This window comes from Primulina tabacum, chromosome 15, assembly GCF_025594145.1.
Source record: "Primulina tabacum isolate GXHZ01 chromosome 15, ASM2559414v2, whole genome shotgun sequence".
NCBI classification, from domain to species: domain Eukaryota; kingdom Viridiplantae; phylum Streptophyta; class Magnoliopsida; order Lamiales; family Gesneriaceae; genus Primulina; species Primulina tabacum.
In genome coordinates, this window is record NC_134564.1 from 4,656,437 (window position 1) to 4,684,002 (window position 27,566).

Consider the following 27,566-nt stretch of genomic DNA (forward strand, 5'->3'; position numbering starts at 1 on the left):
ATCTTTGTTTATTGCTTGGCTATTATAAAATTTATCTCCAATTTTTAGGAGACGGCACTGCAGAAAGAGTTGATGAGTCATTTCATAGTTGTTGTTTAGATCGACATCCTTTGATTGCAAAATGGGATGGTGGTCTCTCAATTGGAGCTGATCCAGGAAATGTGTGAGGGGCGACTTGGTTGGGGTACAATTTCTTACTTTTGGAGAGTGAAACTTGTATTTTTAGAAAATTTACCCAAACTTTATTTATTTGTTAATTTTTTAACTTCCTCCACCCTCCTTCTGAAGTGTCACTTGTTCAAACTAACCGATACTTTTATCTAATGCTTTTGTCCACTTCTTTGCAGTACCAAGATCGACTTCACTTGGCTTTTCTTCTTGCTCCCTTGCTTGGATGTCTGTATTCGACTTGATTTGATCATGCTACTGCATAACATAAGTGTATGTCTCTCTGTGCCGGATTGGGGTTATTCGGGCAGTGAAAAGCTCCCTGGCTAGTTCGAAAGGAACTACAGCATTATGGGTGACCCATCGACTTGAAGAACTCGAGTATGCCGTGGAGCTATCTACATGGAAGATGGCAGGGTTGTTTTACAAGACAATGCCTCAAGAGTAAAAGATTTTGTTGATACTCGACAAGCCTCTTACATTAATCAAATTTACTGAGGAGGATGGAATATTTTCAGGACTGTGAACTAGACGCCTCTCTCGTCTGTGTATAATATATTGTTTCACCATTTTAGGATATGAAAAATAAGACAAAAGAAAGTTCCACATTAACTCTCTCTAAGCCTTTTAATTCGTTTTTTCCTGCACTCGACAAATTCGAATGAGAAATTTGTTTATTTCTATGTAACATGTCATTTTCACTTTGAATGATGGTAAATTATTGTTGTTATTTATTGTAAAAAAAACTTCCCAATCTTAGCAAATGGTTCATTTTCTTGTACTAGTCCATTTTGAACAATTTTTGACAGAAGATGTGTTAATATTGACAATACTAGTACTACCGTACATACAACGATGTGTTTATATTAAAAATATTAATATTTTGATACACGCATTGCACACTTGTACAATTTGTTATTCTCAACGAAAAAATTGAATTATAAAATTTAAAACAAATGCAAAAAATATAGTGTTTTTTTAAATAAATAGTCATTAAAATGGAATAGATACATCTATTTTATTAATTTTATTATTTTACAGAGATTAGTGACATTTTATTAAATAAAAAACACAAAAGACAATAAGTATGGATGTAAACGATCCAAACCAAACTAAACAGTATCAGGCTTGAGCTTGGTTCGTTTAAGATTGTTTGAGGCTCGAGCTCGAGCTTGATTCGAGCTTTTATTATCAGGCTCGAGGTTGGTTTGTCTTGAAATTACCAAGCTCGGGAAAAGCTCGAGATCGGCTCGTTAAAAGCTCGTTTAGCTTGTTAATCAAGTCAGGCTCGAGCTTGATTCATTAATAGCTCATTTAGCATGTTTAACAAGCGTGGCTTGAGCTCGATTCCTTTTCGAGTTCGTAAAGCATAAAATTGAGCTCGAGTTTGAGCTTGATTCGAGCTTGTTAAAAATTAAATATATCTATAAACTAATTTTAAATCAGACATAAAAATATAAATTCATTCATAAATAACCAAAACGACACAAATAAGAGCTAAAAAACATAAATCAATATATTATTGAACATTCCAAAATAATGCATCTAGAATATTTATCATACATTGATATCACCATATAAATAAAAATGAAATAATTTCACCATTTTGATACTTCAACTAAGTCTGATGAGAAAGTAGGGAGGACGTCAAATAATCAATTAAAATCAGGAATTACAAAATCATCTCCAATAACAACTAGTCAAGTATCCTGCAAAGTTCATAATAACATTAGTACTAATATTTTTATTTGTCTTGTGTTCAATTCCTTCCATTGACATTAGTACTAATATTTTTATTTGTCAACTTAACAAATGAGTCAAACTCAAGCTTACGAGCCACCTAAACAAGCCGAGCTCGAGCTCGCGAGCCTATTATCAAACACGTTTGCGAGCTCACGAGCCGAATATCTTTAGGCTTGAGCTTGGTTTGATTAATTTTTCGAGCTCAAAATCGAGTTTGAGCTTGGCTTGATATGATTAACAAACGAACTCAAACGAGCTTTTTATCGAACCAAGCTTCGAATAGCTCCCAAACGGTTTGGTTCATTTACATCCCTAACAATAAGTGAGTGTTATTTTGAAAAATAAGAAAATATCCAATGGCTGACAAAATAGGAGACTATATAAAATGATTAATTTACTTAATAATGTCAATTTATTTAAAAACTAAGTTAAGATATAAAAGTAATTTCATCTAAAAATTTATAATTAATTGAAAAACAGTTAATATTCGTATATAGCAAAGTTTTATGTAAGGATTGGGTGTTATATGAGGCCACAAAAACTCTTGTTCGTGGGTCGAATTTTTTATTTGAGTTATCCATAAAAAAATATTACTTTTTATGCTAAGAGTATTATTTTTTATTGTGAATATCAGTAGGGTTGATCCGTCTCACAGATAAAAATTCGTAAGACCATCTTACAAGAGACTTACTCATATTTGACATTTATTCTTGCTATGCAATAATTGATTTTATATTTTCATATATTATAAGATAATAATTTTAAAAATGTATTAGTGAAAAATAATTTTTATTTTTTGAATGAGGAAGTTATCATGTAGGCTTAAGCCAACTAAATCCATGGTTATTGTATAAAAGCGACGTCGTATTAGAGAAAACAAACGCAACATTAACCGAAAACCCCCCATTATAGAGATCAGAGAGATTTGAGGAAAAAATGAGTGTGGCTACGGCGTCGTATCTTGCCCGGCGAGCAGCGCAGAAGGAGAGAGTAAGGATCCTCTACCGGCGAGCACTCAAGGATACTCTCAATTGGGCCGTCCATCGCCACCTCTTTTACCCCGATGTAACAGCTTTCATTTGATCCGTAGATTTTATTGGTTGGATGCTCTTTGAATATGTTGAAAAAAACTCAGATTCCGTTAAGATTGAGACGGTTTCCTCTGTTTTTGTTGTCTTTCCAGGCTGATGCCCTGAGAGAGAAGTTTGAAGCTAACAGACAAGTGGTTTGTTTCTCTTCTCTGATAGAATTTATGTTTTTGGTGCCGATTTCATTGTTTTAATGATTGGTATACATTTCACAGTAAAATCACTCAGCAAACAGGTTAGGCGTTTGATTGACTAAGAATAGTTGGTTCCGCTAGCTTTGGTTGGTAGGTGAATGTAAAGAATTTGTAGTATTAGCGATTTATGTGGCATACTTTGATTTGAACATTATGTTTAATGATTAAAAAGTGCATTTTTTATCATCTTTTAATTTTATTTTTTTGGGATTCGCTGCATTGATGATGCTGTCAAGTAATCTTGCTGATAAAGATTCTTTTGGGTGAGAATGCTGAAAAACTGATGATGCTAATTGCATTATCTTAACTTCTCTTTCCTTGTTTTTGTGCTGCCCGGGGATCGTCAGGAAGATATTGAACTCATTGATAGAATGATTGCTGCTGGTGAAGCAGCACACAATAAATGGCGGCACCCTGACCCGTACATTGGTAAGTTATAGGTTAGCATCTTGATTGGATGTATAATGAATAGGTTATATTTATTATACAGAGAGAAAAACTAGTCAGACTAATGAGGAGAACGGGAGGTCTTTTAAGGAAACTATACTAACTTGCTAGTTTAGTACACATGAATGGTCTCTTCAAATGATTGAGAATAAGAGTTTTGGTGTTTGTATCTACTGTGTTCAGATTTTGAAGACATAAATAGTTTAAGTAACTGAGCACTTACTTAAACAATCATGTTTAATCTTGCTTTAAGTACATTAATTAGTGCAATAGGCAGATATGTGTATTCACATAAATAGATGTAGATTTACCTTTTTAATATTTTGCAAGTTTAATGTGTTGAAGCATGTTTCCATCTCTTGAACTTTTCTTCCTCTTCTGTTTCTTCTCGTCTGAAACTTGATATTGAGTAGTTTTGGTTTCAAAATGAGAAGTACTTACTAGTTGAATTGTACCATCTGATTAGGATTGTTTTGTATATTTTTGGCTTACTACATTTTTATGTCAACAGTTCCATGGGCTCCTGGTGGCTCCAAATTTTGCCGGAACCCAACACCACCTTCTGGGGTACTTGATCAAAAACTTAATGCTTACATTGTTGAATTAACTGTTTAAGTATTTCATTTTCTATAGAACCAACTATTTTCTTTTTTTGCGTTATTGGATCCTCGGAAGCTCACCAACTGCCTCTCTTTACAAATGTTGAAGTGTACCTTTTACCTTTATACGACTGTTTGCATTCTGTCTTTTTGTTACTCTTTGGCACTGGAGTAAAATGATTTTTGAAAATTGAGTATGAAGCATTAGTTTTAACAATTAGGTCAAATTTTTGTGTCCATCTTGGTTTTCTCTTTGTTTGGTGGGAATGCTTCTCTATCTTGTCAGTTTTTTTTTTTTGCCTTCTGGTAACCACATGCTTCTCTATCTTCTCTGTTTTTTTATCTTCTGGCAACTATATATTTGTGTGGTTAGATAATATGAAAATATGAATTTAGTACAATTCCTTTCTTTTTAAGAGTGTTCCTGTCCTCAGCAGTTTGACTGTTAAATCTTACCACCTTTGTTCTTATTACTGTAGTAATAAGGAGGTGATGGTTTGTAAACTTTATTTGATTGAAATTTTCAAGTTCGAAGAACTTGATTATGAAGCCTTGTTTCCTGTGAAACCATTACCGAGAAGTACAAATAGTAGTTTTACTTTGGTGTTTCACTATTGGCTCCAAGGGATAATCCTTTCCATCTGATTGTCAACTTATAACGTTCCATTGCTACAGATTGAGATTATTTATGACTATGGTCGGGAAGATAATGACTGATGTGCAACCTCATCCTTGGAAATAAATATAAGGTTAGTATTGTGCTGTTTCTTATGTGGGAGGGGCTTACAAAAATCATTTTGGGTGGCCAATGATATAATCATAAACTACTCGTCACCTCAATGACAAAGAAAGATTTGTTTCTTATTATTAATTTTTTCAATGAAAATGATAATAATGTAAAAGATAATTCAGCTTTTTCAAGGGTAATGAATAACATATGCACTAAAACTTTATTTGGTGAAGAATTGATTCCTGACTTTATCTTTTGCCAATATATCTTGTAACAAAAATAAATTGAATGGAAAATATAATCTGTTTTGCAGATGGAAGGGTAGGTAGCAAGAATTAGCAGGGTATCTCAGCCTTGCTTGCGATTGCATATAGCTGATTTTACTGTGTTTCCGTTAATTTCACCTCATCTTTCTTTCTGAATAAACAGATTGACAAGGTGCACTTTACAAGGGAGCAGATTGTTATCAATCTAGTTTCTGTTTGTTTCGAATTAATTAAATTTCTGACTTTTGGATCGGAGATGTTGATCTTTAGTTTGTTTGATGTATCAATCATGTTCATTCTGGAAATCAGTTTGTCGATGAAAATGGTCGAGTTCTGAACTTGATGGATATCGATACTGTTACATTGTGTCGTCGTTACATGATCTGGCAGTCGGGGCATGTGCCCTTTATCCGCGCCTGTACAATGTGTTTGAAACATTACGGTAACTTTTTTTTGTTTCGTCTTGTCATGTTCTTTTGTCAACTGTCTAGTTAAATATTTTACGGATTGAAAAAATGTGAAAACGGGTTGAATTTCAGTAGAAACAAGGCTTGTTTCAAGAATCGCAGTAACTAAAACTAACGTAGAGTGTAGATGGACTGAACAAATTCCTTCTTCCCAGATATGATAAGACTGAGGCAACATTGGAATTGGGATTACAAACACAATGACAAAGAAATAGTTTATATCTGAATTCTTAGATCAATTTGAAAGGAAGGAGGGCCATGGGTGGACCTGGGGACTTATCCTTGATCCTTTCCATTTTCTTCTCCTTTTTGGGTCTCGAGTTCCCTTAGGATCCTTTAAATCTCCCCCCTTTCTTAGTCTTCTGGTCTCCACGCCTGCAAAGGATCGGCACCCCTGTAGTCGATGTCTCCAGGGATGAAAATGTCGCCCGATCTGGCCGCCCCAATGCACCATCCAATCACCGCCGTCGTCCGCCTGGCCGCCAGAATGCACCATCCAATCACGCTCATTTTGCGGCGAGGTGGATTGATTTGATCAGTGCTTTTGTTTTCCCTAAATGCTTAAACCCTTATAAAGTCCAAAGATTGCTAATTAATTGTTTTGACAACTGGGGTTATGTATGATATAACAAATTCGTGTGTATACTTTGATATTTCAACTTGGACCCCTAAAGTTTTGGAAATTACAGTGAGGACACTGTTTATTTTATAAATTCTTTGCCCTTTAGATTATTTCGTTGGACATGAGGAAATTAAGCATGACTTTCTTTTATTTTTCATTCACAACATGATATTTCTATATAAATTAAGTTTTATTAGCTTTCAACATTTTTTAGACGAGAGAATTTTGTTGTAATTGTGTCTCAAATTTGAGATCTCGTTTTAATCTTAGAACATTGATGCATGTTATAAGTTTACTTCCATTATTATATGTTATATATGTACTATCAATTAAAGATTTTAATTAGTATGTTTTTGAATTTTTTTTATAATTCAAAAAATACATTTTAATCATTCAATTCAATATTTTACGGTTTTTTTTTGTCCTATTTTTCTTTTTTCATTTCGATTTCAAAATGTAATAACTTTTATTTTAATTTTTTTTATAAAAAAAACTTAATTCTCTTTTTCTTTCTATTGATCTCAGTTATCGCTTGTGTCACGACCTACTAAGACATATAAAATGAAGAGTAAATCTTTTGCGAGAGGATCTCACGAATTTTTATATGTGAGATGTGTCAACTCTACTGATATTCATAATAAAAGTAATATTTTTAGGAAAAAAAATAATATTTTTTCATGGATGACCCAAATAAGATATCTATCTTACGAAATACGATTCGTGAGATCGTCTCATACAAGTTTTTACCTAAAATGGGTTATGAATAAAAATAAAATGAAAATAAAAAAGTAAATAGTGATGGAAAAAGAAAACACGGATGATGTGTATTTGCGCTATATACATCACATATTTCCTTCGATTTGCACAGCCAAACGATAAAAACAAAGGGGTCGATTTTCATACTGCTAACTCCTCTCATTCTCTTGTGATTATATCAAAGTGTGTGTCGAGCTTTCTCAATGGAGCTTAGCGGGTCCACAGCCATTTCATGGGCAAACTCCATATCTCCCACTCTCAACTTCCCTCGAACATTTTCGGTATGTTAATTAATTTCTAGTGTATAGAAAAAGTTTGGTCTTTTGTGTGAATCATTCAGTTTTGAGTATTTGATTGTGACTTGTTATTCTTATTTATTCCTTTTGGTTTTGTAGATGTGCAGGTTTAAGAAGGTGAGAATTTTAGGTGCCAGCAGTGGGAATGATTCTGGGGAGTTTCAGAAGGTAATGTCGTTGGAACTCAATTGCGCATTTTCCTTTTGCACGAACCCAGAAGTTTAGTTGAGCCGATTGTGGATTCTCTAACTTGCACGTTTAGAAAGAACAAAAAATTGGTGTGAAATGTGTCAGTCTTTCCGATTACCCAATCTTTAGGCCCATTGTTCTCAATCTTTAGGCCCATTTTGCACAATAATTGGCCCTAGAATTATTTTCTGCTGCGTATCGGCTCCACTTCTCCAAGCTTCCGGACATCTTGCTTTGCACCGCCGACGGCCGGACATAGCTCACGCTTTGCACCGCCGACGGCCGGACATAGCTCACGCTTTGCACCGCCGACGGCCGGACATAATGGTATTATCTCTACTGAGCTGGAAATTAGATTATAACAGTTAAATGTTTGAAACTAAACGAAGAATTTTTTCTAAATGGTACATTTGCAAATGTGAATAGTTTTTGTGAGTTAACTCTTGCTTCTTATGTGTGTTCTTCCTTCCAGCTCATCCTATCAAATCCAAGGCCAAGATTTTGGTGTTTGACTTCCCTTGTTACCACAAATGTTTTCATATGTTCTACATTGATGTTTGGCGTTATAGTCTCTTTGCACATTGTTAATACATGTGCGAAAGATGTAACTCGCTATTTGCATCTCAAATTGGAAAACTTATGTTGTCATTCTTAGTTTCATTTTTTGATTTCCTGATCCAGTTCTTTCCCCTAGACCTGTCATGCAAAAACTGTCACAATTTTTAAGAGAAGGAGTTTTCTAGGGAGTTATCTGTTATCGACATTTGAGCAATCAAGTGTTGTACCTTCCAGGCCTTAAGTTATGTGTATTACGTCCATCCTTTCCATTATATGGGCAGATTTTACGTGCTGTTTTTTCCCTTTGTGACAGGAAAATGAGATGATTGTTTCAATAACAGGAGCCACAGGGTTTATAGGTAAAAGATTGGTGCAAAGATTGCAGTCAGGTATACTCACTTCATATCCATTGTCACCATGATCTCTGAGCTGGCAAACAACACTAAACTCGGAAAATGCTTATACTATACCCGCAAGAAATTGGAAATTGAACTGATAACTAAATATATGTTTAAAAAACTTATCTATGTGTGTGATACCTTGAAATTTCATCTTACTCCAAATTAATTTGTTATGGTTGATGATTGCATTTCTTTCGCACACATAGTGCATCACACTTGTTGATTTATGTCTTATCTCTTTATTAGATAATCATCGTGTGCGGGTCTTGACAAGATCTAGGCCAAAGGCGCTGACGATTTTCCCGGGTAAGAAGGTAATTCACAAGTAGTTTAATGAACTTTTCTTATCTCTCTATATTCAGATGACTCTTTAATGTGACGTGAAGATTGAAAGTTGGTTGGAAGGCTCGGACATAATATATGTGCTTTGTGTTTTCCAAAAGCTCTCTCGGGGGAAATGAAAGAAGAGAATATAAAAAAATGCTTAAATCTCTCTTCCATTGTACATTCGTTCTCTGCATAATGAGCTAAAGATCAAATTTTAATCTCTGGGTCTGCAACCCAGTAAAATGGAGTCTTCTCAAAACAGAGAATCTTTAAATTGTGTTAAAAAAACCCTCTACTTCAATTATCTCACCCAACTAGAAGAACATCTGTTCTTCAATCTTCCTCCTTGTTCAGGACGCTTTTATGTACTTGTTGCTTCAATCAACAATACTTTCTTCAGTTCTTGATATAAGAGTTGAAAATCTTTATTTCTTTCCTTTCTTACTTCCATTTCCTTTTCTATTCTGAGTTCTTTATCTTCTTGCTGATACAAACTCAAAGTTCTCTCTCTCTTCTGTTAAAAGTTTCTTTATATGCTGCAGTCAAGGATTTTCCAAGAATTGAAATAGCAGAGGAGCCGGAGTGGAAAAACTACATTCAAGGTTCAACAGCAGTCGTAAATTTGGCTGGGACGCCTATAAGCCAGAGATGGTCTCCTGAGGTACATTGCAAAATTTATTAAGATTTATTTAATCTTTTCATGTAATCATATCTTTAAATTTCAGAGTGTTTATATGCTTTTAGATAAGCCCTGTACACTCATTTGTGAAACAATCTTGAAATGCAATTTTTCCAGATCAAGAAAGATATCAAGAACAGCAGGGTTAAAGTCACTTCAAAGGTTTCCCTCATGCACCCCTTTTCAAGTTCCTTCCTGAAGTTCCAATCTATATTGTGTTAAAGTTATCAATCTTCTTCTACGTGCTAATATTTGGAATACTTGAACTATACAGGTCGTAGAATTAATAAACAATTCACCTGATGAATTACGTCCCATGGTTTTGATCAGTTCAACTGCCGTTGGATTCTATGGTGTGTGAGCCAACATTAATATTTGCTGCATTCTTAGCAGGCACTTTGTAGGAGTCATTTTTTCCTATTGAAGTTACAGGCAATCAAGAAATGATGCTATTGTTGTAAAGCAACGGAATTACGTGCTCCTACTGATTTTGGAGTGGGTTGGAAAATTCAATGTAATTCAGGGGCGAAACTTGAATTTTAGAGAAATTACACAAAATTTCATTTTGTTTTGTTTAAGAGGAGACAATCTCCCAACACCCCCCTCTTCGCCCTTTTTTTTTTCACCTGTGCCTGTCAGTGATTTCTTCAGGAATGTGTAAAAGTCATTAATTGTGTATTAAGCACTCAGTGTGGTTTTCTTCCTGTTGATCAATTCAGGCACTAGTGAAACACGTGAATTTGATGAACAAAGTCCACCAGGAAACGATTACCTCGCAGAGGTAACGCATATGATTACAACTACTAATTTGATTAAAAAAAATAACATGAGTATTGCACTGTCATCTACAAATATCATCTAAGTTGATATGGTTTCTCAGGTTTGTAGAGAATGGGAATCTGCTGCTCTAAGAGTTCATAAAGATGTTAGACTGGTGCAGACAAGAACCGGCATTGTACTGGGGAAAGAGGGTGGTGCTTTGGGTACAATCTATCATCCTTGAGACCTTTTGTTTAAAGAAAAACTTTCAAAGAGATAGGGTTGAAGCAGATCTCAACCCTTTTTATTCTCAAATTCTCGTTATATTCGAAGTAGTTAATAATACCATTTTCACTCCTTTTGACTCTCTGCAGCTAAAATGATACCTCTTTTTATGATGTTTGCTGGTGGACCTCTGGGCTCTGGAAATCAATGGTAATGTTGAACTGTCATCTAGTAGATAATTTTGCAGAAAAATTTTGGAACGGATAATTTCTCCATACCTGTTTCAATCAGAATCAGAAAAATTTATATTGGTTTATTCAAACAGGTTTTCATGGATTCACGTGGATGATATGGTAAATTTAGTATATGAAGCACTATCCAGCCCTTCGTACAGAGGTGAAATTTTATTAAAATTGCAAATCCAATGTTAGTCAATCCTGTAGGTTTCTATTTATGCCATTTTGCTTGTTCTTGGATAAAACATTTTACATTCTCGAATGCTAGGTGTTATAAACTGCACGGCGCCAAATCCAGTTCGCCTTTCAGAGATGTGCAGTGCGCTGGGATCTGTCCTGGGACGACCCTCGTGGCTTCCTGTACCCGACATTGCAATTAAAGCTGTTCTTGGAGAAGGTGCTTGTGTGGTGAGCAAGATCATCTAGTCCTTGTGATTCTCACATCAATCCTTATGCACTGGTTCTGAGAATGAGTGATCTAATGATTCAATCTCTCTAAACAAATACCGTACTCGAACTGTATTAAAATAATTTGGCATGTTCATATATAAAACATGTTACATTCCAAGTGGCTAATTGCAGGTTCTTGAAGGACAAAAGGTGGTTCCGAAGAAGGCCAATGAATTGGGTTTTCCTTTCAAATACCCTTATGTTAGAGATGCTCTAAAAGCCATCTTGTCTTGAGAAAAATATGAAGAATGTGGAAATTATAACACTGATGATTCTTTTATCTTGGAGCTCCCATCTTTTTGGTACACAAATTTTTCGATCGTTTTTCTTTTCTTCATTTCTTGTGTGTGTGCCCGAAATCTTTAGTCCAACTTTTGGTACCTTTTTTTCGATCGTTTTTTTCTTTTCTTCATTTCTTGTGTACTGATGATGTATAATGAACAGTTCACAAAATTTGAAGTATTTGATTTGTATAGAGCATACTTGAAGCCCTGATTTTTCATTTCTTTCTCCATTAAAAAGGTAATATTTTGCATTTATTAAATCACTCATTGGATTAGCTTGGTCGTTTAATATTTTGCCAACTGCAAGATTTCAGGACCTAACCAGCCAATAACCAAGGGCAAGGGAATGACATGTTTATTAGAAATTTGGTAAAAGAATTTACATGCCATCAGGTAAGATATATTGACGTATTTCATATGAAATATATAACATATAATAACTTATAATGCCTGTATTTGCAAAAGAATGAGCATATATCATAGATAAGATAAGTGTAGCCGTGTCAACCATCAATTTGTGAGTGGAAAAAATATAGAAGGTTGCAAATCTAATAAAAGACAAAGGCCAATTTGGTATTGACATGGACTACACTTGCTGAAAAACATGTCCAAGTTTGGACTATGGTGGCTGCAAATTACTTGTTGGAGGTTGATTTGAGATGTAAGGATTTATATTTGAATATGAAGTAGAGAAAATATAATTGGACAATTTAGAAAATTTTGAGCCAAACGGATAAAATGGATTTGAGAAGTGAATTTGAAATCAAAATTTTCAATCCAACTAAAGTATTATCTTATTCTCTCCGTGTATATACAAATCAACATGTTTTTCCATGTATTAATTGGATGGATTACACATATCGTGATATGAAAAATATGGAAGATTCATAGAACGGTCAACATGATTTGAGATGTAAGGATTTATATTTGAAATTCGATGACCAATAGACCAGCTAATACTTGAACAGTCCAAAATATTTACTTCTTAATTTTTTATTCGTATCACAAAGCAAAGTGAATAACATTGAGTTTATCTGACGAAAACACTCATACGCCCAAGTACAGGAAAGTCCCAGAGAACTAAAGAATTTAACTAATAATATGATAGCATATATTAAATTATACGTAGATTTCGAGTTCTAAGATGGAGGCAAGTATGACAAAATCGACTAATACTTGACCCGGATATCTTATTAAATTATAATATATATTGTATAATATATATGTATAGTATAATATATATGTATATGTATTTGTTTATAGAATAAATGATCAATAAATTTCCAACAACATAGTTGTATTTGTGTTCAATTCCTAGCCGACTATGTAGTCTCTAATTAACAGAAAAATATTTATGCGCTCTCTCCCACAATTCTTTTCTCGTATAAAATACAGTAAAAAAATTGAAAATTTGGTAATAATATATAATATTTGAGTACTATATTTTTCATATCCGACAATAATATGATTTTTTAGTATACAAACATGTATAATAAATACTGATATTAATGACACATATTTTTTCGATTTTCGGTACAAACATTAAAAAAGTGGTACTAACATATAATATTTTAGAATCAACAATTTCAAATTTGATGCTAATATATGATATTTGAGTATTCAAACAAAAGTAACAAGTGTTGATATTAATATAATTGCTCAAATTTTATACTCAAAATTTTATCTTTTGTAACAGATTTAAACCTAGTTAATTATCAAATATCATATATTAGTATCATATCTTCAATTTTTTTGTATCAAATTCCATCCAAAAAAACATATGTGGTGCAGCGAGTGCAAAATATTTTTTGAGTGTATCACGAATTGCAGAAAAATATTTTGTCAGACAGAAAGAGATTGAACAAAAATAAAATTATGTTGTTAGGGATTTAAAAGCAAATGTCCCTTGTTTATACATATATATTTATTTATATTAAAGAAAGGTTTCTATAAATTTTTGAACTGTTTTTTTTTTTTTTTTGAATTATGATTTTTGGAATATGATGTCAATTTTAATTGTTTTTATTGAATAATGGTAGTCAGATGGAATGAAAAAATTATTAATATAGAGGTGATTTTAATTTTGTAGAATAATGGTGTTGTGATAAAATATTTTCATTATTTTGTTATTTCTTCTATGATGTGTAGTTTGTTAATTTATACATTTAATATTTTTCTTATTTTTATCTTAAAAAATTGGTAAACATCAATGGATTCGTTTAAATAATTCAAATTTTTATAAAATGCAATTGCAAATGATAACATGATATTTGGGTAGAGTATGAAAATCCGATCTTTCATCGGATATGAAGATATATGTGGAATCGGTTTTTGGATGCAATGAGTTTAAAATTAAAGAAAAAGCTAAATTAAATTTATAAATTTTTTTTAAAAAAATAGTAAGAGTCATGTTTTACTGAATTGTTCCGAGGATCAGCGTTTCTATTTTTCCGCACTTATGATTATGATTTATGTTAAAGATTTTTACGACTAGTTATTTATGCTTTTGAGAGTTTTATGAGAGGTTGATACTATGAGCTATACTTTTCAAATAATATTTTTAGGTTTGATAAAATGTTATGATTTTATGTTTGTATTATTTTTTTGATTTTCAAATAATAGTTGGTTGTTTTATTTTAAAAATAGTGTCAAAAATATTTCATTTATTTTACATGGGTTCGGCCGAGATTTTGAGAGCTTAAAAAAATAGTATTTTTTAAGAAAACAAGTAGTGAACGTTTCAATAAGAATTATGTTTTACCGAATTGTTCTAGTTATATTTGTTATATTAGATAATTGATTATTATATTTTCCAAAAAATATCATCTTATTAATTATGTCCATGTTTTATTATAGTTTTAATGTTTCAACACACAATAACCTTTGTTCAAGGAATAAAAAAACAAAAGCTCACTAACAGCATTTAACATTCGCCCTTCATCTGTCATTTATAGCAACAATTTGAGGACTGGACAGGAAATAAAGACCATCAAACACTATGACAGTGACAGCGCAAAGAACGCACATTAAACACGATTCTTGCACTATTTATTTGGTTCTTCAACAACTGTTGAAAAATATTTTACAGAAATACAGACATTGCATTGTTAGAAAAATAGTTAGAACCCAAAAATTTATCGGATTGAATTATTTGCTATATAATAGAGTAAATTAGTTCAAATACTGGGATATGGGAAAAACATACTTCAAAAATGAATTTATCTTGTCAAAATTTTTTTTATAAACGAGGGGGAGGGTATTTCGAACTCAGACAGATATGTTTTTTGAATCAACCCAATAAGAAAACAGAAGAGGGGGTTTATGTCTCTCCCCACTTGGGTAAAACTTGAAATTGGGAAAGATATGTTTACTGGGCACTACAGCCTTAAAGTATGGTATCAACTTTGATTTGAATCTTATTGTATCAGTAAAGTGGATCCAGTCCATTAAAGTGAGAGCCATCCTAATTGAATTCCAATCAACCATGATTTCAAGGCACAATTCATCTTTTAATGATATAATAATATATGCAATAAAGAAACCGAATTTTTGAATAAAAGCAGAAAAGAAACAAGAATCTAATAAAAAAGAGTCATGAAACAGAGAAATTAGAGAACATTAAATGAAGCAAGACTGGACTTCGAGCACTGAATTTCACATCAGCATGCGAAATAGATGGACACCACAAAAACAAGAAACAACTAATAATACCCAACAAAGTCTAACATAACAGAACCGAACCGAACCAAAACGATCGAAAAAAGACACCATGAGCATACAGACTTACAGAACCATTGGAGAACATAATCAACTCAAGCAACACAGTAAGACCACTGGTCCTCCTCAGAAGCAACCGAGTCAGCGGCGGCAGCAGCTGTAAAATTCTCATCCATTAGGTAATAGTAGCTGTTATTACCTGAGTTCGCTGCAGTAAGGCTGCAAGAAGATGCTGCCGAAAGGTAAGGCATGTTATCGAAAGAGCAAGCAAGACCATTGGCGATTGACATGCTATTGCTGTAGTCGAATTCCTCAGCGCGGTGCCTGAGGGTCTCGAACATGATCTTGGGCTCATGCTGCATCACCTGAAGAATGTCTCCGCATGACGGACCAGGCACGGCACGCGTCACCGAAAAGCTATGAGGGCCATCACTCTGCGAGACACGCACCATGCTCGGGCCACCAAATAGGTTGTGAACTCCACCAAGTGCTTCCTCATACGCTCCACCCAAGAACATCCCCAAGTAGTAAGCCCTGCCGTTGCCATTTAAACTGTCATTCCCATCCAATTCATGGAGAAGCAAACAAGCCTCACCTCCTATGAATTGATCGATCTTTCCATCGCTGTCGCAGGTTAAGTCAGAGAGAATCCCCCTAACCACAGGCCTCTCATTGAGCCTATGGATGGGAATGATCGGAAACAACTGGCCAATGCCCCAGAAATCCGGGATCGAGGTGAAAATTGAGAGGTTCACATTGTAAACTTGGACAGGATCAGAAACCCCGATAGATTTCGACAACAATTCGCAAAGACCATCAACTGCAGCAAGCTGTTCCATCTCCAAAGACCCTTCTTTGAACTGCTCAACACACCTCTGTTTCAGCTGCTCCGCATAAAGCAAACATGTATCATATTCGCCACGAACCACGGCAGTTGATAGATTTTTGTAATCAGTAAGAGCCTCATCAGACAAGTTCTGCACGAGGTGCTGAAGGCCCAGATAAGATATTCGAGGAGAATCATGGGAACTCGATGAAACCGCTTCAAAAACTAAAATGGAGTGGTGCGAAACAATTGCACGGCCGCTTTCACTGCAAATTACAGGATGTTTAACACCCTTCTGATTGCAAACGGATCGAACAGCTTGAACAACAGCGGAGGCATATTCTTGGAGGCTGTAGCTAACAGAAATATCAGAATCTTGAGACTTGGAGCCATCATAATCGATTCCTAAGCCTCCGCCTATATCAATGACTTTCATACAAGCACCAAGGCGAACTAACTCACAGTAAATCTGAGCAGCCTCGCGAACTCCATCAGCAAGTAAAGAAGTAGAAGGGATCTGCGATCCGATATGGAAATGTAGCAGCTGCATACAATCCAGCATCTCATGCTGCTGCAGTTTCTTGACAACGCGAAGGATTTGGGTGGTCGTCAGACCGAATTTTCCTTTCTCACCAGAGGTTGAACCGAAATGACCCGAATGCTTGGTACGAAGCTTAGCACGGAATCCAACAACAGGCCGAACACCAAGTTTCCTGCTGGCATCAATCACTACATCAAGCTCTTCCTCTTGTTCAAGAACAATGACGGTGTTCAAATGTAGCTTTCTCGCAACAAGGGCAAGAGATATGTATTCCATATCCTTGAATCCATTGCATACCAAAAGGGCCTCAGGGCTTCCGTTACAGAGACAACTCATTGCCAAGAGAAGCTCCGGTTTGGACCCAGCTTCCAGCCCGAACCGGAAACCAGAGCCGAATTTCACAATATCTTCAACCACTAACTTATCCTGATTACATTTGACAGGATACACGCCCTGGTAGTGAGCCTCGTACCCTTGCGATTGAATAGCAACGTCGAAAGAAGCCTGCAGGGACTCAAGGCGATTTTTCAGCACATCGGGGAAGCGAACAACAAGAGGTAGCTGAAGCCCGAGCCCGCCTGATTTTTTCGGGTCAGAAGCCTTCTTCACGACCTTGAGAAGATCAATTTCCTGGTGGGCAAGGCTGTTGACGCCGTGAGGACGAACGGAAACATTACCGTTAGCATTAACGGTGAAGTAAGGAGCGCCCCAGCCATCAACCCGGTAAAGTAACGCCGAGTGGGCAGATGACCAAGCGGCGGCGGAATCATCACTGGCATCGGCAGAGGTGTTTGATGGCGGAGGTTCTGGTACAGTGGTCACAGAGTATGGAGGCGGAGGAGCGTCGGCGGCGTCCGCGAAACAAGTAAGTGTAGGCATCTCTTCCCGGATCTACGAGTTCTTTAACAAAAAGTAAAAAGAATCAAAGAATGAAAATTGGCCGATGTTGTAAAGGTGGGGGCTTTAACACCCGCCGAGGCCGGAGCCCCGGCTACCCCCTCAAAAGAAGCAAAAAGGGATCTGCGTCACAACAAAACGGAAGCCACTCGCACGCCTACAAGGCCCCAATATCCCCACACCTAACCCCTCAGAAGAAGCGAATTACAGAGCACAACATACAAAAACGGGTGCCAAAAATGGATCGGCAACAATTCTAGATCCCGTGAACGAATCCCACCATACAGATTTAAGATTGAAGATTAAAAGGGGAGGAGATTGGAGAGTAGAAATGGACGGAAACCTAACGGGATGCTGGGGTTTCAGCCTTGGTATATTATCAAGGAGAAAATGTGAAATGAGCGAGAATTGCATGAGAGGCAAACCGGCGTTTTATAGGGAAATTCAAGGTAGGGGAAGATCCGTGGGACCAAATCTTGATTATCTTTTTAAATAAAATAAAAGTATTTTAATAAATTTGAGTTTGATTTATTTTAGAATAACTCACGAGTTTTTTTCTACAAGACGGGTCAAGTGAAAAATCAACCAGTTATATCTATCTATCTATCACGATGAGTAAAAAAAAAAACATTTCAAAAATAGTTATATGTATCTATCACGATGAGTAAAAAATTTCAAAATTAAATTTGACTTATTTTAATCGGATTAAAAATATTTTGTTAAATAAATTATTAGATAAGTCAAAAATAGATGCATCCGTCGACTACGATTGAAAAAACCTTCACGAAAATAGAAAGACGAATTGGCCAAGGACATGGGATGATGAATCATTTTCTAATTGCGATAAATATTTGGACAATCAAGGTGTTCATATCAATATATATTTTACTAATGTGTCATAACAATTGAAACTATTATTAATTTCTGACACTCATTTTCGAAATGCCGCGTGGCAGAAATGATTAATTGGGACCCACTTTCTCGCACTCCGGAGCCTACTCTCAAATCCGCAACCCAATCAGTCAGTGTTTTTCTATCGAATTTGCTATTTAAATACATTTCACCCAACTTCCGAGCGTTACGTTTAATTTATTTGATTTATATTTATATTATTATTATTAAAATATAATTATAAAAAATAACTAGAGATTACACGACATGATCTCAGGTTGATATTTGGCATGTACCTTCTCTTCCAGGTCCATCACAAAGAAAACAAAAACCGAGATTTACCTCATCCGGTATCAAACTGGAGCTACGAGCAAATAAAACTCCTTTCAGGAGTGTCAATACCGTGACATGAATTGTAAATGCATGGATGTGATGTACCAAAAAATCACTATAATTTTAATATATGAATTAAAAAATAAATAAATAATATATCAAAGTAGGGATTGAATCTAAAATTTGAAGTTTAACAAACAAAAGCTCTATCCGCTAAGTTGCATGTGATTTGTATTAAAGTTTTAACACTTTATTAATATAAATAATTATTAAAACAAATAACGACATCAAAAATTAATTACTTTAAGAATCTCACGATTAATAAGATAGTATAAATATATTGTCGTCCAATTTACAGAAAATTATGCACGTGAATAGATAAAAAATTAAATTTAAAATAATACAAATTTAATATTATGAACACAAAACAAAGATTTGTTTTACTTGTCCTCTTTTACAAAATATTATATATTCTAGTCAAAGTATTGACACACTCGATTATATCATAAATATTTCACATATCGATATTATATCAATATTTCAGATAAAAATTTAAAAATAAAATAATTTAATTTGTTATATCTTTTTTTTAAAGGTTTTCTATATCTAAATTTTGATTATTTATATCAGATTAAACTTGCATGAATGCTTCCAACATGGAAAGTTCTACGAAGTTTCTGATATATCTATATTATCATTTCAACATCCCAAAAAAAAAAAAAAAAAAAAATTGCTAAAATTGTACAATAAAAAACAAACAACGTGGAAAATATGTATTAAAACAATATTCAAAATTAATTTGTTGCAAAGGAATTACGACTTGGCTTGCGTCTAGTGTCACTTGAGATACCCATAATGCCCTTCCAAATTCATTTTTTTATTATCTAATTTCCTTCGATTTAGTTAGGGATGGTTTTCTTCCCCCGCCCATTTCTTATTAATTTAATTAATTTTTTATCATTATTTAATTTTTTATTATTGATATTAATTTGTATCTTCTCATTTATTATTATTATTATTTTACATCTTATTATTTATTTTTATTATTATTATTATTATTAATTTGAATTATATAATTTGAAAAATAATTAAAAATTAAATAGTGAGTAGTAAATCCATAAGCTGGGATTAAGACGATTTTTAAGACTGTACAATTATATTTTATTGCATAAACTTTTATATTTTAATATTTATCTCGAATTCTTATCCTAAATATTATTAAATCATATGTATATATTTAGTTCATACTTGTTATTAAAGGGTAAAACAAGAATTATATATTATTGTCCTTGGGTTGTATAAAGAATCACTTGAACAAGATGTGATAGTTAATCTCCCATGTAATATGTACAGTGCAGGCCATACATGGGCCATATGATAGCCCACAAGATAATTAGGAGTACTAATACTTATATCAAACATGTGATGAGGAGTGATTACTCATCAATCACCCTTTTATCATGCCAACCAAACATAGCCTAAGTGTCTATAATAATCTTTATAGAAAGGTGAGAGAATCGACATAGATTTATCACATAGAATGTAAAAAATATATCTGGCATTCTGTGTGGTCGTAAAGTATTCCTGAAACTCAACGGGAGGTTTTACATAATAGCGGTTAGGTATGCTATGTTGTGCGGATCATAATGCTGGGCAGTAAATGTAATGCCCCAAAAATTCGAAGGTCCACACGAACCACATGCATGCAATTATTAAATTTCTTTGTATTTTAATTAATTGTTTTAATTGCATAAATTAATAATATTGTGCATTTTGACATGTTTAAAATATATTTTCTACATGGTTGCATTTAAATTTATTTTTAAAGGTTATTCAAATTGCGATCAAGGAACGAAGACCGATGGCTGAAAAATAGAAAACGTTTTTATTGGTTAATTATTTTTAATTATTTAAATTATGGGTGATGCTTTTTCTTATTTTTGAAAATATGGGGTTTTGAGGTGATTTTATACGTCGGGACGTAATTTTTGTCGGTGTTGGATTTTTAACAAAAATACGAACGTTTTGGCAACCCGACTAATAATTTCACAAACTTATTTAAGAAAAATTATTTTAAATATTTTAATTAAACACTAATGGACAAAATGTGCCTAGTTAACATGGTTAATGGGCCTAAGCTAGTAATTAGTGTTTGGTTAGTATTTATTTAATATATAAAGTGCAATTCACCCTACATATTGAAACAAAAACTCGCACCTCCACTACCCAAAGCACCACAATTCTTCCTCCACCAGCAACACGGCACACACATCACAATCAAAAAGGAAAAGCTTTGGTCTTTTGAAGAAAAATTCAGCCTAGGTGTCTACTATCGCCGTTCTTCGCATCGTCGCTTCGTTTTCGTGCGTAAAATACGCAAAGACACTCCTTAATCTTCTTTTTTCTCATCTATCACACCATATTATATGTTTGATGCATGTTTGCATGAAAAATATGAAACATTACCTTGTGTTGTCGTTTTTATGGCTTATTATGCATAAAACTAGAGTTTTCTTTTTTTAAAACTCTTCATAATGATGCACAAAGGGGCTGCCATGGTAGGGGTACTTGAAGGGATGTTTTTCCACATGTTAAAGGGTCCCTAGGTGTATGTTTAAGGGCTGGAAAAAAATAGGGGAGGAATGAAAACAAAAATAGACTCCTTAAGGGAAAGGACTCTTCGACTAGGAGTCTTTGAGGGTCACGGCTGCTAGCTGCAGTTAGGGAGGGTCCATTAGACTTAAGTGGGCTGCATGATGTTCCTAAGATGGTGGCAAGAGGGTGGCTCGAAGGGATAGGTAGATGTGCATGCGCTTGGACGGGTTTGGGGGAAACAGGTGCATGCTTAGTTGATGGGTTGAGGGGTTGAGGTTCTAAGTCTTTTAGGTCATGTCCAGCAGCGTGTTAGGGGTTCAGTCAAGGTCCTAGGAAGGGCTCATAGGGGCTGGTCAAGTCGCTTGAGGGCTATGATCGAAAATTACAAGGCTAGGGTGGCTAGGGTTTTCAAAGGAATAAGAACAAAATTTCAGTAGGTATCCTAGGCTGTTCATGGGTTCTAATTGGCTTGATTTGGGTTGAATATGGGTTATTTAGATGTTATTAAGCTTTGGTTCAAGTTTGGTAAAGTTTGGTTAAGTTTCGAGTCCATACGAGTCAAAACCGGGTTATACGTCTAAGTTTAAAAACGAATCGAGAAACATATCGAAAGGCTAAGTGTTAAGCCTAAGAAATATTTATGGGAGTGTTTTAAGGTATTAGGATAAGTTTGGGACGATTTGAGACGTCGTTCCGAGGTCTAAGGATAAATACAAAAAATTATGCGTCTAGGGGTAAAACGGTCATTTTACACTAGAAATTAGTAAACGTCATGGCAGTGTCTTGAATGCTGTTTTATATGCTAATATGATTATGTTGAATGTTTATGAATTGTTATATGTTAAATTATGATTTTTAAAAGTACATGGATTTTTATGGTTTTATTATGGACATTTAAAAGATATGTTGCATACTTGGTTTAAAAGAAAAACGTTATATGCATGTTTAAATTTTTAAAGTGATGAGAATATGAAACGTTGAAGGAAGTGAAGTAATTGTGACTAATACGATGATATGTTGGAGATATCGTGAGGGTTATGGTCCCAGTGGGAGCCCGACGATCGTGTTTCCATGGATACGAATACGAATACGATGATATGTTAATACGTATGGCCAAGGCCCAGTTGACCGGTGAGAGTATTGCTGGTGTCCCCGCCGCCCAGTACTGTGGTTACATGTAGATGAATCCATCGCCCAACACGTAGATGTAGATGAACACGAAAGTCACAATTAACGATCTAAATTCAATGAAAGGAAAAAGGAATACGTATATGTTGATGATGATATGAACATGAATATGAATATGATGAATAAAGATATGTTTATGAGGATATGAAAGGTTTATGAAACTGTTTATGTTTAAAGTTGATGCATCATTATGAAAACGTTTTTATTTAAAGTTTATGCATCATGAAAATGTTTACGAAAATGTTACGTTTAAAGTTTATGCATCTTCATGAAACTGATATTTTAAGTACAAGTATTTTTACGGTGCATGTGATATGTATATGTAGTACTTGTTATCAAGATTATGGTGTGTTGAGTCTTTAGACTCACTAGGTGTGATTGATACTGGTGATTATGATAATTATGATAATGAAGGTCTTGATGATTGATCTGATTGGACTGAAGGTGCACATAACCCGATGACCGACGCTAGTTTTTCGTACTAGTTATGATTTATGATTTTAAGTGATGTTAAAGATATTTTTACGACGATTTAATTATGAGTGATTTTTGAGAGGTTATAGTATGACTATACTTTTCAAATGATGTTTTTAGGTTTGGTAAAATAGTTGGTTGTTTTACTTTTAAAATAGTTCCAAAATATTTTATGCATGTGATTATGCATCTCGGCCGATTTAGTGAGGTTTGGGAAAAAAAAAATTCTAGTACATTTTAAAAAACGAATAGCAGACGTTTCAGTAAAGCAGTTAAATGAAAAAAATGTTTGAATTGTAGAGATTGGCATGCTAAGATGGAGGTGCATACATCAATATTGGATAAGCCAAGAAACGAATCTATTAGAGAAAAAAGTTTTAAGTTGAGCTTATCGGGAAATAAATTGAGGGAGACATGTCTGAAATAGTATGAATATTGATACCCCATAGATGAGCCTAGCCCAGATGGAAGACATGGATGGACCCACTACCCTTGGCCCATCCCTAGCCCAAATGGAACACAAGCTCATCAAGGGCCCATGTATCCTCCTATAAATATCAGGTTTGAGTGTTCAGTTAATTCATTCACTATATTATTTTCAGCAGCACCCTTAGCTGCTCCCCCCATATATCCTCAGTCTCTGACTTGAGCGTCGGAGGGGCTACGACAGGACACCCTCCTGGCCCCCTCCTAACGATCTTATTTGTGATTTCAGGCTCAGGGTAATTTTAAAACCTGCGTCTGGACTAGTGACACTTGCTGGAACCGGACCCTAAATTTCCCGTGAGTATCACTTGGCGCCGTCTGTGGGAATATTTGAGTTGAGACTTAGAGATGGTAGGGAGGCGAGGGAGTAGAAGAGTTAATTCAGCGTCATCGCGTCCTCAGAGGGGACCCGAACAGTCTCATGCTGAGGCGATGCAGGAACAACCCCATCAGGAGACAAGAACTGAACAACCTCGTCAAGAGACCAGGGTCGAGCAACCTCGTCCTAATGAAAATGTGGGGAATTTGACCCTGGAGCAGTTGGGTCAATTTATCACTCGGACAGTGGATGAGGCTATGAAGAGGAACCAAGAATCTGTGTTCATTGAAGAGCAGGCCACTCGCCAGGAGCGAGAGGAAAATATTGGGGGCCAGCAGAGCAGAATTGAAGAGACCCAGCCCCTCCCAAGCAAAGGGAATGCAGAGATTGGAGAGATGTGGAAGGAAATACGGATATTTAGACAACAGGTGGGAAGCAGAGCGCCGGCCCCCAAGAAAGGAAGTCCTTTTTCGCTTGCCATTCTGGAAGAAGGACTTCCCCCGACTTTCCGACAACCGAATGTTGGAGAATATGATGGACATTCCGATCCCGAAGAGCATTTGGGGAGATTTGAGAATGCGGCTTTGTTGCATCAGTATACAGATGGAGTGAAATGCCGGTGTTCTTGGGCACGTTGGTGAGGTCAGCCCAGCAGTGGTTTAACACCTTGCAGCCTAACTCCATTTGTTCTTTTGAGGACTTTTCAGTCGCTTTCTTGCACCGGTTCGTCAGTAGCAAGAGACATCAGAAAAATTATTTGAGCTTGTTCGTGATGAAACAGCAAGAGTCTGACACTTTGCGAGAATTTGTCCAGCGTTTTAACAATGTAGCGCTGGAGATACCAGCGGCTACCCCGGACATCATGATAAGTGCCTTTACCCAAGGCATGAGAGGAGGGGAGTTTTTTAAGTCGCTGGTCAAGAAGCCTCCGTCGAGCTATGATGCTCTGTTGGCTCGAGCTGAGAAGTATGTAAACTTGGAGGATGCCCAAAGGTACAGAAGGATAGAGAATCGGCCCGGAGGAAGTAGATTTGATGGAGTGGAGAAAGGGGGAAGGAAGAGGGGTGCGGGGGAAAGAGAGGAGGACAGAACTAGAAGTAGAGGACAATTCTCGTCACATGTTCCTCTCAATAGGAATCGTGATAAAGTGATGGAGGTAAGGGAGCCGGAGGGAAGGTGGGAGAAGTTGCAGGGCGGAGTTAGGATGCCTCCGATGGACAGACGAGAGGGATCCTCATCTGGGGATCGACCAAAACCTCGCCCGTCTCCTAGGCGGGGTCGAGGTCCTCCTTGGATCAACCAGAGGGTCGGAGAGCCGAGAAGAGAAGGGCGATGTCAGGATGCTCCTCGGGAACCTGTCGAACCGAGGAGAAGAGCAGATGAAGATAACCACCCCACGAGAGGAATAATTCACATGATCTCGGGGGGTGCTACTGATGGGGACTCTGGGCGAGCCCGGAAAGCGCACGGAAGGAGGTTGGAGAATTTTGAGATATCCAGGGGTTCAGACTTACCCCAAGATCCTGTCATCAGCTTCGGGCCGGAAGACCTTCGAGGCATCGTGGCTCCTCATAACGATGCCTTGGTGGTGACGGCCACCATTGCCAACTACGATGTGGCAAGGATCTTCATTGATAATGGGAGCTCTGTGAATATATTGTTTAAGAGCACGTTGGATCAGATGAAGGTGGAAGGATTCGAGTTTGATCCAGTCTCCACTCCTCTATATGGGTTCGCGGGCCATGCCATTCCGTCGCTGGGTCAGATTACTCTTCCCCTATCTTTGGGACGTGACTCTCGGTGGGTAACAAAGATTATAACATTTACCGTGGTGGATACCCCCTCATTGTATAATGGAATCCTGGGGCGGCCAGCCGTAAAGTATTTCAGGGCCGTAGCTTCCACGTATCATCAGAAGTTGAAATTTCCTGTGGAAAAGGAGGTGTAAGTCTTATGTGGAGACCAGAAAGTTGCACGACGATGTTATGAAGGAATAGCGAAAGAAGAGGGAAAGAGGGCTCGTGTGGATGTCAATATGATTAGAAGGGGGCGAAGCGGGTTGCCCGTGGTAGTGAGGGAGGTTCATGAGGTGATGGATGAAAAGCCGGAGATTGTGACATTGGGGCCCGATGAGAAGACCCTCAGAATAGCCCCTGACCTTGACCCAAAAGTCAGGGAGGAACTCATTATTTGTTTACAAGCTAATCTCAGCGGATTCGCTTGGTCAGCCCAAGAGCTCACAGGGACGAGCCCAGATGTAGCAGAGCACCGATTGAACATCTTACCGAATTCTCGTCCCGTAAAGCAGAAGAAGAGACATTTCGGGCCTTAGAAAGATATAGTTATAAAAAAAGAAGTGAGGGAGTTGCTCAATGCTGGGCACATTCGAGAGGTGCAGTTTCCTACTTGGATCTCGAATGTCATTCTTGTTCCGAAAAGTTCAGGGAAATGGAGGATGTGTGTGGATTTCAGAGACCTCAATAAGGCATGCCTTAAAGATTGTTATCCTCTGCCTCGGATAGATCAGTTGGTGGACTCCACAGCGGGACATCAATATTTGTGTATGTTGGATGCTTATCAGGGATACCACCAAATCCCTTTGGCCGTGGAGGACCAAAATAAAGTGAGTTTCATTACCTCTGAAGGAACTTTCTGCTACGTGGTCATGCCCTTCGGACTCAAAAATACCGGAGCCACGTATCAATGACTGATGGATATGGTATTTTCTGAGCAGATGGGAAGGAATGTCGAAGTGTATGTGGACGACATCATGGTAAAATCAAAAGACTCATCCCAGCTTGTACCTGATTTGGTGGAAACCTTTGCGATCCTCAAATCCTACGGGCTGAAGTTGAATCCTCAGAAGTGTTTCTTCGGGGTGAGGAGTGGAAAGTTTTTGGGTTATATTGTGACAGAAAGAGGGATCGAGGCCAACCCCGAGAAAGTCCAAGCTATCCAAGATATGGTCTCTCCTCGGGGACCCAAAGATGTTCAACAATTGACAGGGAGGATTGCTACTCTGGCACGTTTTATCTCGAGGTCCGCTCAAAGAAGTTTACCATTCTTCCGGACCTTGCATAAGGCGAAAAAATTTGAATGGGGTCTGGATTGCGAGAAGGCTTTTACCGAGTTGAATGAGTACCTTGCTGAGCTTCCTGTCCTGGCCAAACCGGCAGCAGGTGAGCCTTTGTGGGTATATTTATCTGCCACTGAAGGAGCTGTGAGCTCGGTCCTAGTCAAGTCAGAAGGATCAGTTCAGCAGCCGGTTTACTACGTTTCGCATGCACTCAAAGGGGCAGAAATCAGGTATTCAGGGTTGGAAAAATTGGCTTTGGCTTTTGTGATGACAGCAAGGCGTTTGAGGCCCTACTTCCTATCTCATCCAATTGTGGTGCTAACTAACAGTCCATTGGGCAGAATCCTCACTCATTCCGATATGTCTGGCCGTTTGGTAAAATGGACTACTGAGCTGGGAGAGTATGACATCCAGTATGAGCCTAGAACAGCTATCAAAGCACAAGCCTTTGCCGATTTTCTGGCTGAGACCGTGCATCAGGAGAATGAAGTGTATGTGGATGGTTCCTCGTCGAAGGATGGAAGTGGGGTGGGAGTAGTATTGATTTCACCGGCTGGAGAGAAAGTGCAGTTGGCTGTGAGATTGGATTTTCGAGCATCCAACAATGAGGCAGAGTATGAGGCTGTGTTGGCAGGACTGCGAGCAGCCAGAAATGTGGGAGCTACCCGGCATGGCACAGGAGATCTTCAGACAGAAGTTGGGGAATGCTAAAGCATCGATCTCCTAATACACTCATTAT

The 27,566-nt window shown here is 36.6% G+C and overlaps 3 protein-coding genes and 1 long non-coding RNA gene across 5 annotated transcripts; 2 read left to right on the forward strand and 2 right to left on the reverse strand.

The window, feature by feature from the left end:
* The first annotated feature begins 2,758 nt into the window (after positions 1-2,758).
* Positions 2,759-5,704, forward strand: LOC142527365 (NADH dehydrogenase [ubiquinone] 1 beta subcomplex subunit 9-like). Of its 2 annotated transcripts, none has more exons than XM_075632142.1 (6): positions 2,759-2,976; positions 3,095-3,136; positions 3,541-3,622; positions 4,152-4,207; positions 4,915-4,988; positions 5,283-5,704. In XM_075632142.1, exons 1-5 carry the CDS (start codon positions 2,848-2,850, stop codon positions 4,954-4,956), a joined length of 351 nt encoding a protein of 116 aa, XP_075488257.1. In that variant the 5' UTR covers positions 2,759-2,847; the 3' UTR covers positions 4,957-4,988; positions 5,283-5,704. The 2 variants fall into 2 exon arrangements, with proteins under 2 accessions (XP_075488257.1, XP_075488258.1); XM_075632143.1 differs by having other exon boundaries at positions 5,399-5,704.
* Positions 5,705-7,182: 1,478 nt separating this feature from the next.
* LOC142527620 (epimerase family protein SDR39U1 homolog, chloroplastic-like) lies at positions 7,183-11,702 on the forward strand. The gene is made up of 13 exons (XM_075632464.1): positions 7,183-7,361; positions 7,476-7,544; positions 8,437-8,512; positions 8,771-8,830; positions 9,394-9,512; positions 9,648-9,692; positions 9,805-9,883; positions 10,250-10,311; positions 10,411-10,513; positions 10,664-10,724; positions 10,840-10,910; positions 11,019-11,158; positions 11,333-11,702. Exons 1-13 carry the CDS (start codon positions 7,284-7,286, stop codon positions 11,432-11,434), a joined length of 1,065 nt encoding a protein of 354 aa, XP_075488579.1. The 5' UTR covers positions 7,183-7,283; the 3' UTR covers positions 11,435-11,702.
* Positions 7,654-8,429, reverse strand: LOC142527621 (uncharacterized). Its single transcript, XR_012815483.1, has 2 exons — positions 8,007-8,429; positions 7,654-7,830 (listed from the first exon to the last, which is right to left on the reverse strand). It is a non-coding gene; the product is annotated as an uncharacterized LOC142527621 (long non-coding RNA).
* Positions 11,703-15,038: 3,336 nt separating the features above from the next.
* LOC142527883 (arginine decarboxylase-like) lies at positions 15,039-17,883 on the reverse strand. The gene has a single exon (XM_075632868.1). The coding sequence runs from the start codon at positions 17,445-17,447 to the stop codon at positions 15,297-15,299; it is 2,151 nt and encodes a 716-aa protein (XP_075488983.1). The 5' UTR covers positions 17,448-17,883; the 3' UTR covers positions 15,039-15,296.
* Positions 17,884-27,566: the final 9,683 nt, after the last annotated feature.